This window comes from Anarrhichthys ocellatus, unplaced genomic scaffold, assembly GCF_004355925.1.
Source record: "Anarrhichthys ocellatus isolate YVR2014 unplaced genomic scaffold, GSC_Weel_1.0 scaffold6, whole genome shotgun sequence".
In the NCBI taxonomy this organism is placed as follows: domain Eukaryota; kingdom Metazoa; phylum Chordata; class Actinopteri; order Perciformes; family Anarhichadidae; genus Anarrhichthys; species Anarrhichthys ocellatus.
In genome coordinates, this window is record NW_022280036.1 from 5,707,102 (window position 1) to 5,717,926 (window position 10,825).

Sequence of the window (10,825 nt, forward strand, 5' to 3'; positions counted from 1 at the left end):
ACAGTTTAAGTCTTGCTACACCATCAAATTTAATGTTTAATGTTTAACTGACTTAAAACAAGCAAACAAACAAACAAAAAAACTTTTGAACAAATCGCACACTGCCTGCTCCCTGAGATCCCTGCCCTGCGGCCCCCAGGGGGTCCTTGGCCTTTAGTTTGAGAACCAGTGGCCTCCAGTAGCAGGATTAGCCAGGCCAGCTGCCCAGAGAGACCCTCGGCCCTGGACGCTGACACCAGGCCTGACCCCAGGGTGGCTACTATCAGGGACACTGAGGGGATTTGGACAGCACTTGTGTATGTATGTGTGTGTGTGTGTGTGTGTGTGTTGTTCATTCAGTTGGACAACTGTTGAGCCAGTGCAGATTTGTGCAGAGGTGTTCTTTGTATGTATGTGTGTGCGTGCTTGTATGGTCAATTCTTTCCGGGGGTTAACTGCTGATCCAGTACAAATGGGAGGGGGGTGGGGGGGGGTTGAGGGCAGTCGTGTGCTCCTGGAACATCTGCCTCTGTTTCTCCTGAGTCAAGCCTTGGTCAGGCGTGGGGGAGGCAATAGGGGGGAGGAACTCAAAGGGGAGGAGATGGAAGGGGAGAAGGAAGAGTAAGTGTAGGAGGAGGAGGAAGTTGAAAAGATCCAAGTGAATAGGACCAGAACAAACCCAAACACTGTCTGCTGAAAATAGGATGCAGGATAAACCTCTTTGCACCTCTGGTCCTCTGTGATCACATAGAGAGGATATACACAGGGACATGAATATAAAGCATGTCTATGTGTGCACATCCAGGTATATTGTGTGTATGTTTTCCATGTGCAGGATATGAAAACAGATTTTACCCAGGAACAATAACTCTGAGCCTGGTCCTAATCAAACCAAGCATGAACAGTGTGTGAGCTTGATGGGACACATACAATATCAACTTGATCAAATTAGAAGAAAGGCACTTTTTTCATTTTGATGTACAGCTCATTATCATGATTCCAGACTTCTGAGTTACGAACACGCATTTCTGATCTTTTCAGGAAGTTAAATAAGGTGAAAATAAAAGTGTCATTCCACATACATTGCCACAATATATGCAACAACATGTTAACCATGAGTTGCAATTCCAAAACGATGTCAATACAATACAAACGTTTCCACACAGAGCTCATAAGACAACTCATTATCTGAAGCCAACGGGAAACCCACATGATATTCTATCACAGTCCACATGCAATTTACGTTTACTTCTCTGCTCTGTACACTAGATCCTCGCCCTTTGTCCAACCATATCACAGCTGGGTGATGTTCTGCACTTCCTATCAGACTAAAGCATTATCAGTAGCATTGATTGTGGATAAGAACATCATGTAAAATTAGCAAAATTATCCATTTGGCATGTTCTCAGATCACTCCACTCTAGAAAAACTCAGCAACTTTACGGGACAACTTCCAACTGTATATGTAACACTGTGCTTGTTTGTGATATAAAGCTATTGTCATCTTTTCTCTCTGTTTTGCCCTGTTTTGTTTGGTCTGACTATACACCTTTTTTGTGTTATGTTGATGGAATTTGTACTGCATTGTCTCTTGTTGTTTACATTGCAAATAAAATAGCAATTCAGTCTGATTACCAGACTATCAACTTGGACCCAAACCTGAGAAACTACCTGAAGCTCTACAGCTCAACAGTTTTGAACATGAACATGCAACTTCAAGACAAGTGGGCCAAGTTCAGAATAGGTAAAGCAGCTGTTTGTTCAACATCTGCACATGTCTAGAACCCTGTTTCCTAAAACGTCCTCAAGGCTGAGGCCATCCTAACCTATAGACTTAAAATTAAGTTACCATTATTATCGCAGGTGTTTTGGGGGTACCGAGGCACAAACCATTGGCCAAGTTCTATTTAAAACTAAAATGCCTATATGTGGTCTTCATGAGTCGAGTGGCCATAACCATCCAGTGCAATCATGGGGGGCAGATTTACAACACAGCTCCTCCCTCCTTGAAGATCAGTTGACTGGAAAGGGTGGATTGTCCTCCCAGTCCACAGAGCATCTGGCTGAGGAACGACAGATGCTGACAGCTGGACTGACATCCAGCATATGTCCCATTCTTTATTCCTGTTCCACTCAGACAATAGAGTGGAAGGGATGGGGGTGCTTTGTGTTGAGAAGGTAGACCTAATAGCTTGTGACTCCAGAAAAGAGCCCCCATTCTCCAGGAGAGGCTGGGGAGCAATTAGCCTGTCTCTGATCCTAGCCTGGGGAGTTATTATTGGTGGACTGAGCCCACAATAACCACAATGGTCTATTCTCATTCATGCCACCTTAAGATGTTTACTTTTTCATTACAGCACCAGTACAATTATGATCTCAGTTAGTTGTCCGAATTGTACTCTAAGGATAGATTTTATGTTTGGTTTTCATAGTCTTTTATATCTGGATTAATCAAACAGATCATTTACTGTGGGTACTAATGCATTGCAAACGGTGGGCTCCGTACGCTAAGCACGTGTGCTTTGTTTTGCAACGTGATGACGCCACGCGTAGATTACAGGAAGTCATTTGAAGTAAACACAACACGGATACATCCTGCACATGTAGGCTACACCACGATTTAAAAAGTAAGTCTTCTCTACGAGAAGGTGAAATTATTAACACACATAACTGTAGACGTGTTGGCTTGAAGGTAAAGGAAACGCAGCAGCCTCGCAATACATACGTGAAACGGCAGGAAGCTAAGCTAACCTGTAGCATCCAGGTCTACTCTCACTGAACCCTGAACTGAATCGCTATGCAAGCTGTCACGTGGTGTTTATCGTCTTGCAGTGACGTTAACCCGAAACAGTCACATTAATTAAACAGATGTTGCGAACACGTGACATTAACGTGGCAGTCCAAATAAACTGGCATACTTTTTAGCATTTTGCTAAGTTACGTTTAAAGTTACCAATGAATTCAGTCTGTCTCTGTTTCTTCTCTGCAGGAATGGGTGTAAAAGGTCTTCAGTACTTTATGGACAGTTGCTGCCCAGAAGCCTGTGTGACTGTGTATCTGAGAGAAATGGCCAGACAACAAGTTGCCAAAAGCCAGCAAGGCTGCAGCAGCACAGCTGACACTACCAGTTGAGTTCAGTGTGCATGTAGTGTGACAGTGTGGGGAGCAGCAGTGAGTTAGTAGTCAGGGGGGATATTAGTATATAAAATACAACAACAATTTCAGGCTTATACAGTATGATTAATTGTGCTGCTTCTGAAAACCAATGCAAGTATGTCTACTACTTGTCCAGTGTGCATTGTTTGATATTCAGTGAGAAGACACATGCATCTGTCTTGTCTGGGTGATGAGCCAAAAACTGTAACTGAATTCTAATTTCCCAAAAGGAGTTAACATTTCAGTTTGGGCTAGTTTAATATTTATAGCACACTATTAGTGAAAGCATTCATGTGTTAGTCCAGTATTTCTAATTACAATAACTGCTGTTCACAATAACATACATAGACTTGGATTCAGTGATGCTAGTAGTTTAAAAGTTAAGAGTCGTGCTAACAGGAATACAGACAAAGTGAAATCAGGGACTGAGACAGCCGAGCCTAGCAGTCCGAATGACTGGCTTTGATACTCTAACGGCTGTAAGCTTTGTAAACTAAAAGATTTAAAAAACAGTACACTTGATTATTGGGGATGTGTCTTTTCTCAGAGTATGTTAGCATACAGGCCTGCTCTCTGTTACATTTGTGTTTTCACTCTCATTTAGGCCCCACAGTCGTTGTGGATGGTATGGCCTGCTTGCGTCACTGGTACTCCTGTAAGGACTGGGTGTGTGGGGGGCAGTGGAGGGAGTACATGGATGTGCTGAAGGTCTGGGTGGAGGCCTTCACATCAGCAGGCATCAGACTGGTCTTCTTCTTCGATGGAGTGGTGGAAGAGCAGAAGAGACGAGTGTGGGTGAGGAAAGAAAGAAACTGACTGTGAACTTGTTGCGTTCAAATATATTGAACTTGAATATGCTGAAAGTCAAATTGTCTGATATCACCCGCACCTCCGGCAAATGCAGGTACTGATGTACTGGCCGTGCCCTCATATACAAACATGATGGAGAGACATCTACTCTATCCAACATCTTAAAGCAGAATCTAGATCCGGACCCTCTGGGAGCTCTGTTTGACATTACTGAAGGAGACAATCTTCATCTGACATCTGATGAGCGCTGCATGGTGGCCTTTGCCTCACTTGGCCAGACGCACAGTTTTGCTCAAATTGAAGAATGCTGTCTCGCCCACGCAGTCAGCGGCTCAGAGAAGAAACTCACGGACCCTTTTTAATATACTTTCACAACACCCAAACATCACAACATCATTCTAACTCTACCCTTGACATGAACAATAAGTCCTGACTTCATGGCAATAGCTACAAGTTTAGTTTTTAAATTTCTTTGTTGACATTGTCCCTTTATACTTATTCCAGATAATCCAGAAGGAGGTTATTATTGTGATTTTTGTTATTTTTATGTGATGTCACATTGGTATATATTTTATAACAATGTGGAATAAATTTCACCAACCCTGGGTATTTTTGCTGAAAATGAATCAATCCACTACTTTCTTTAGTTTTAGAGTTTATTGACAGATTATTTTGAGCATTAGATGTTTATAATGTCAAAGAATTTAGAAGACATCAACACGATATATTAAACGTCATTGACATTGAAATCTGAACTGGCAGAGCTTGGAGTTTACTCAACTGACCAACCCTCTCTATACAACATCCTCTCCTGTCCACAGGTGAAGAGGAGACGCAGAGTGAACGGGGAGATGTCTAAGATGTTTCGTCACATGAAGGCATATGGAGAGCAGCCTGGTAGAGAGCTCTTTTGTCTGCCTTCTGGTCTGGCAACATTCACAAGCTTTGCTCTCAGGTCAGCATTTACAAAACAATACAGTAGCCCTCTTATACATAATGTATACGCTGTGATAATAAAGCCAATAATGTATATTATAGACTATAAATCATTGGATGGGGTTTGAACTGATATCCAGTGGTAGTTCTTGTTTTTCTGTTTATGGTGGAATTATTGTCTCTGTAGTTTGATATTATTTTCTTATTGCAGATGTTATTGTTGTTTACAGGTCATTGGGTCAGGAAGTGTTTTGCTCAGTGCAGGAGGCTGACTATGAGATTGCCAGCTATGCTCGTCAGCATGGCTGTATGGGCATTCTGGGTCAGGACTCAGACTTCATCATATACGACAGGTTTGTTAAAATATTTTTATACTTTGGCACTTCATTGGATTGGAAAAAAAAACAAAAACGTAAGTTCCTGCAGAAAGACTTGCACTACACTACCTGCTGGTCAGTTAAAATGCTGGTTAATAGATGAATTGATGTAATTAATAAGACAGTGACATGTGGTTTTATATTTTAAAGTGCCCCCTACTTGTCTGTGGCAGAGCTGCGGATAGACAGCCTCACCACTGTCATGTACGACCGACAGAGGCTCTGCCGAACCATCGGATTGACCGTTACCCAGCTACCACTGCTGGCCTGTCTCTTAGGTAACGATGTGGTGTCAGAGGAGCAGATGCAGCACATCAGGAACAACGCCATGACAACATACAGGTATCTGGGGTTTGTTCTCAATATTTGTTGAAATGTATGAGGAATTTACACTCGTGTCCTTTTCTAGATAAATCATACCTCTGTCGTTGACTACATTATAAGAACATTATAATGTGTACTGAATGCACCCATTCATAATATTTAGAAAAATGTTCCATGAAATTATTTTCCAAGGCAGACTAATCTTGATTAGTGTGAGTAAACTGAGTTAAAGTGTAGATGATTATTATTATTATTATTGTTTCCCAGGACAAACAATCCCACACCACACTCTGGTGCTCCTCAGGGGCAGAAGGTGCTCGCTGTATCCCACCTTGTGAGCTCCTTGTGGGGAGGAGAGGAAAAAGAAACTGAGCTCATTCCTCAGTCTCTGAACCTGTCAGCTCCTCGCAGAGAGCTATTGAAGAGGGGGGTTCGCTCTTACTTGCTGCCTGGACAGGAAGCTTTTCAGCGAGGTGACAGCTCTGCACTTCCCTCAGCCTTTGAGAAACATGTTAGTCCAGAAATATTAAAGGTATGTTCTGCCCCTCATGATGTCTCTTCTGTTTTGAGAGTACCAAATGTCACATTGACTTGCTATGTTTTACTTTGTGCTATTCCCCAGGCCTGCAGAGAGAAGCATGTAGCCACAGAGGGTTTCATGGTTTACAGTGTTGTGTGTCAGGGAGTTATTGAATGTAGCAACACTCTGGAGGACGAGGAGAACACTGAGTTGCTGCCTCAGGCCCTCGTCTACCAGCCCTGCAGACAGCGCATCTATGGGCTGCTGCTGCTGCACGGCCGTGACGGTAGGACAGTTAACTTACTGGATGTCATAAACACACAGACACACACACGCACTCTGGCAACAACATGCACATTGCCAGAAAACCAAATATCTAAGTATAAATTCACCAACAGACATCTGAAGGTAGACACCCACAAATGTACAGAGGAGAGTAGTAGTTAAGAGGAGTAGTTTAAAAATAAAGACAAGTAAGCGCTTTTGTCTTCTCCATACAATGGTGCCAAGTCTGACCATGACTTTGCTTGTTTTCAGACAGCAGTGTCGACCTTCCAGCAGTCAGGGAATGGTTTGTCTATCCTGGAAACCCTCTGAAGGAACCTGACATGGTCCACCCTGTCCCAATCAGCCTCCCATGTACTGTACCTGCTCGTTTCCTCATTTGCTGTTCTCTGTATGTATTGGCAGCTGTTTATAGACAAAAACTGATTTGAATCTAGTTATGCCAGCTGATGTTAATTTGGAGAATGAGGAGATAAGGTTTTCTTTTAAGTATGGATGATGTTAGTTTATGCGTTGGTAATAGCTTTAAGTTTACAAAGCTTCTAATAAGCACAACAACAAAGGGGTCATTTGGTCGAAGAACATGTTGCAATGTTTCCTAGGAATTATGTTTGGCCATCAGAATGACATGAAAAGCTGCTTCTGGTTATGTTTGAAAGCTTAAAGAGAAAGTCCCACGGTAATGTTTCTCTGTCTGAATGTGTAGGTGATCAGCCCAGTCTGGACTTGTTATGGTTCGGCACTGGTCCAGAAGTTTCTACACTTCGCTTGATGTCCTTCCTTTCAATCTTTGATTGCCAGGAGTTCTCCGACTTGTCTGGAGGTATTGAAGACTCTCTCCTGGCTGCTCTCTGCCTGGTCACGTACATAGTCCTCCAGGTAGTGTCAACTCTTTCTTGTTTCTTTGATAGGTTTCAGTGGATGATGAAAAGTGATTCAACAAAGGTCGTTAGCCAATGCTGAGGAGAGTATTTATTGAGCAAAAATCAAATTAATTTATCAGGAAAAGGTGGAAACACTTTGTCTAACTACATAAAACCCTCTGGGAAAGATAAACTGAAAACCCCAATCAAAGACTTGTACAAGCAATCCAATGATTTGATTATGAGACTCTCATATCTCATGAGTCATTTAAATGTATTTATAAAATAGAAACAAATAGAAAATAGTATTTACTTGAGTGATAAATAATTTGTTCTTCTAATTAAAATTACACGTAAGTAAATTTCTTTGATGCTATACTAGTTTGTATTCCACTACAACCGTCTCTTGAGTCACGTTGGGTGTTCCAGGTGCAGAAAACATGAAAACATCATTAGTGATGGGTACTTCACTGTGATTGATGAGACTGTTTTGGTTTTCACTGGTCTGGCGGCATGTTTGGCTTTTGCATTCAATGAATAGGTTAAGCTGTTACTGTAAATGAAGCAGTTGGGCACAATAGCATCAGTTTGTATTGAGGCATATAAGTCATCTTTTGATTTAGGATTTACTACTATAACATATAGACAACAATTATTCTGCTCTTTTGTCAACTTGTGATTTGAAGTTAAACATCACTTGTTGGCGGTTTGTTGTGTGTTGTTTTGTCTTGGCTTAATGGTAACCACTATCACCCACTGAGTGCCCAGTTTAGCTCTTACATCAACAGCTGCTCTGATAACCACCCAGAGGCTTTGAATATCTTAAGAGCCATTTCTTAATTCACCTTGATACAATTGTGTCCTTATTTTGGTTGTAAATATTAAACTATAAACAAATATTAAACTATAAACATGTGTGCTGTTTTTAATCCTGTTCTAATGCCTTGTTTTTTAATTCTTCCAACAGAGTGATCACTTTTCAAAGTAAACCGGAGTAGTAGTAAAAAGCAGAGATTTGTGATTTTGGTTTGCACATTCTGCATTGACGTCATCTTATTGAGCTTTAACACAACAGAGATTACAGGATCACATCACCTGGATAAAGGTGCATGCGTCATTTCGCAGAAGCTAAACAAAAATTAACTCTGTAGATTAATTTATCAGCTCTGTAACAAACAGGTCTGACACGAGATTTCACTTGCTTTGCATTTTTCAAAACAATGCTTCAATTTAAACATCTTTGTGTCACAATGTATAAAATACGTGAGTTAAAGTTCTCCCATAAAATTGTCGGACTCATGACAGTAAAAAAACAACAACAAATCAAATTAAATTTTTCATTTCCAAACTTGTATTCTTCAGCCCCAACCAAAGCTGACTCAAGTGACATCACTTGAGGCTTTACGCAGCCCGTTCTGGAGCCACCAAAAGCTTTATACAACAGAAAAACAAGAAGGGTAGTCAAACATACGATCGGTGAAGTTTTAACAAACAAGCTAAATGAGGATATTAACCCTACACCTTTGTAAGTTAGACCAACCGTTACAATATAATTTTACCGAGCACCACTCTGTTCAGTTTAGACTCAAAGGATCTAGATTTTGGGGATAATAGACAGATCATTTAAATGGATGACGGACCAACAGACGGACAGAAGAGCAGCTTGGTAGACGGCCCGTTAGACGAGTAGTCGGGCTGACAGACAACAGTAGCTGTTGTTGTCTGATCACGGTTGCACTCACATTCCCTCGTCACTCTTCAATTTAAATAGCTTCAGGGTTTGTTTGTTTTGTACACACAGCTGGGCAGCCTTGTTTCTGCTTTCAGCATTTTTCTTTTCTCTGTTGAATTGTTGTACAGAGAGCAGACAAAACAAACGGACCCACACAAAAGACAAACTGGGATGTGATTGAGTTGACTAACCATATATTGTCCACTGTGTGTGTGTTTGTATGTTTTCAGGTACAAACTTTTTCTCAAGAAGACGTGGATGCTTACCTGAGTCAGGCTGTGTGTCTGAGACTAAAATCCCCTGATGAGCTTCAACAGATCAAGGTCAGTTAACACAAACGCACGCATAATGTGTAAATGGTCCACTGTTTTTGAAAAGGAACAGATCCGTTTTCTGATTTTCATCCCCTCAGTTTGTTCCAATGCACCCCAAGGTTGTTGACGTTCCTGCTGCAAGAAGACAATGTCTCCTCCAGTTTACAGTCAACAAGGTCCGTCTGTTGCAAACACAGCTCAGAAAATGTTCCCAGTTATAGAAAGTCAGAAGAAAAATGGGGAGAAGACACAAATAAGCTTCTGATTGTGTCTCCAGAAAAACAAAGCAAAGTAAACAAACAAAAAACCCAAAACAATTATGGCTAAACTGCAGTGTGGTTGTATTGAAAATGGTAATTTTTGTATTATCGATTAAAAAAAAATCTGGATTCTTAATTTATGTTCTTGTATATTTTTACAGACACAACCTGAAGTCTGATGGTTTGAGATGATATCACTGTCACATCTGAAGCAGCTGTAGTTCAAGTTGCCCTTGTTATAGCTGCTGATCAAATTACGAGAAATCTGTGTTAACTAGAGCCAAATCCGACTCACAGCTTCACTGTGATCACATTGTTACGTCGCAGCGTTTTAAATGATGAAATTGCCGTTCTGATGCCCAGCGATGAAGAAACACTGATCAGAATGAACGCTTAGACAGAAACTGACAGAAGATTTATTTTAAATAAATGTCACAATCATTTCAGTTATTGTAACAACACAATTAATTTGAAGACGTCTCTTTGGGCTTCAGAAACTTGTAATGGGCTTTTTCACAATGTTTACTAAGTGGTCGTAAACAATAATCGATAGATTGATTGATAGATAATGCCAAGACTCAATAGTTTGCAGTCTTAATCTAGACAGAGGTGTCAATAACATCAGCGAGGCAGCATTTTTACTTCTCCTCACGGTCTTCAGTGAGCTCAGTGGATCTGACTCATGAGCTCTCACAGATTCAAGAGTCAGCTGTGCTTTTCCATTCTCTGGGAAAACGGCTGCGCTGTTTGCTGCCTTGTTGTAGCCCCATTTATTTTTACTGCTTAATTACCATACTTATGTCAAGTAATTTGTATTTTTGCTGCCTGTCTGTTTCCTACACAATAATTAGGGCTGGGCGTTGATTTGAATATGCTGTCTGGAAGAAGTTCAAGGCTGCAGCAGGGGGGTTAACTGAGTGACTAGTATGGATTAACTACACACACACACACACAAATATAATATAATGCATGAATATACGGACATGAACACCCACAGTAATGTATTTAAATATTTGATTCTGTATGCATTTGTGTGCAGAGCACTGTACCAATTGAAAACCTCTTTATATTTTCAAAACACGAAACATTTATAATTTGAATTGTGTTCAGCTGACTGAAAATGACTCACAGCATATGTGTGTGTGTTTAGGGGAAAGGGGTTGCGGGTAGGTTTTGAGATGCGTTGGTTTCGTTTCAACATTCTTCCCCAGGGGACTGTGATTGTGTGTGTGTGTGTGTGTGTGTGTGTGTGTGTGTGTGTGTGTGTGT

General features: G+C 41.0%; 1 protein-coding gene across 4 annotated transcripts in view; it reads left to right on the forward strand.

Annotated features, from left to right (window-relative positions):
• Positions 1 to 2,531: 2,531 nt before the first annotated feature.
• fam120b (family with sequence similarity 120 member B) overlaps positions 2,532 to 10,825 on the forward strand; it is a 15,616-nt gene continuing 7,322 nt past the window's right edge. The window contains exons 1-12 of one of the 4 annotated variants that reach the window (XM_031846437.1): positions 2,532 to 2,606; positions 2,969 to 3,106; positions 3,740 to 3,930; positions 4,767 to 4,900; positions 5,112 to 5,234; positions 5,409 to 5,600; positions 5,850 to 6,114; positions 6,205 to 6,388; positions 6,640 to 6,741; positions 7,094 to 7,266; positions 9,213 to 9,305; positions 9,395 to 9,472. In XM_031846437.1, the coding sequence (XP_031702297.1) occupies positions 2,971 to 3,106; positions 3,740 to 3,930; positions 4,767 to 4,900; positions 5,112 to 5,234; positions 5,409 to 5,600; positions 5,850 to 6,114; positions 6,205 to 6,388; positions 6,640 to 6,741; positions 7,094 to 7,266; positions 9,213 to 9,305; positions 9,395 to 9,472 (1,671 nt within the window). In that variant the 5' untranslated portion in view covers positions 2,532 to 2,606; positions 2,969 to 2,970. The other 3 variants (XM_031846438.1, XM_031846439.1, XM_031846440.1) reach the window with 3 other exon arrangements.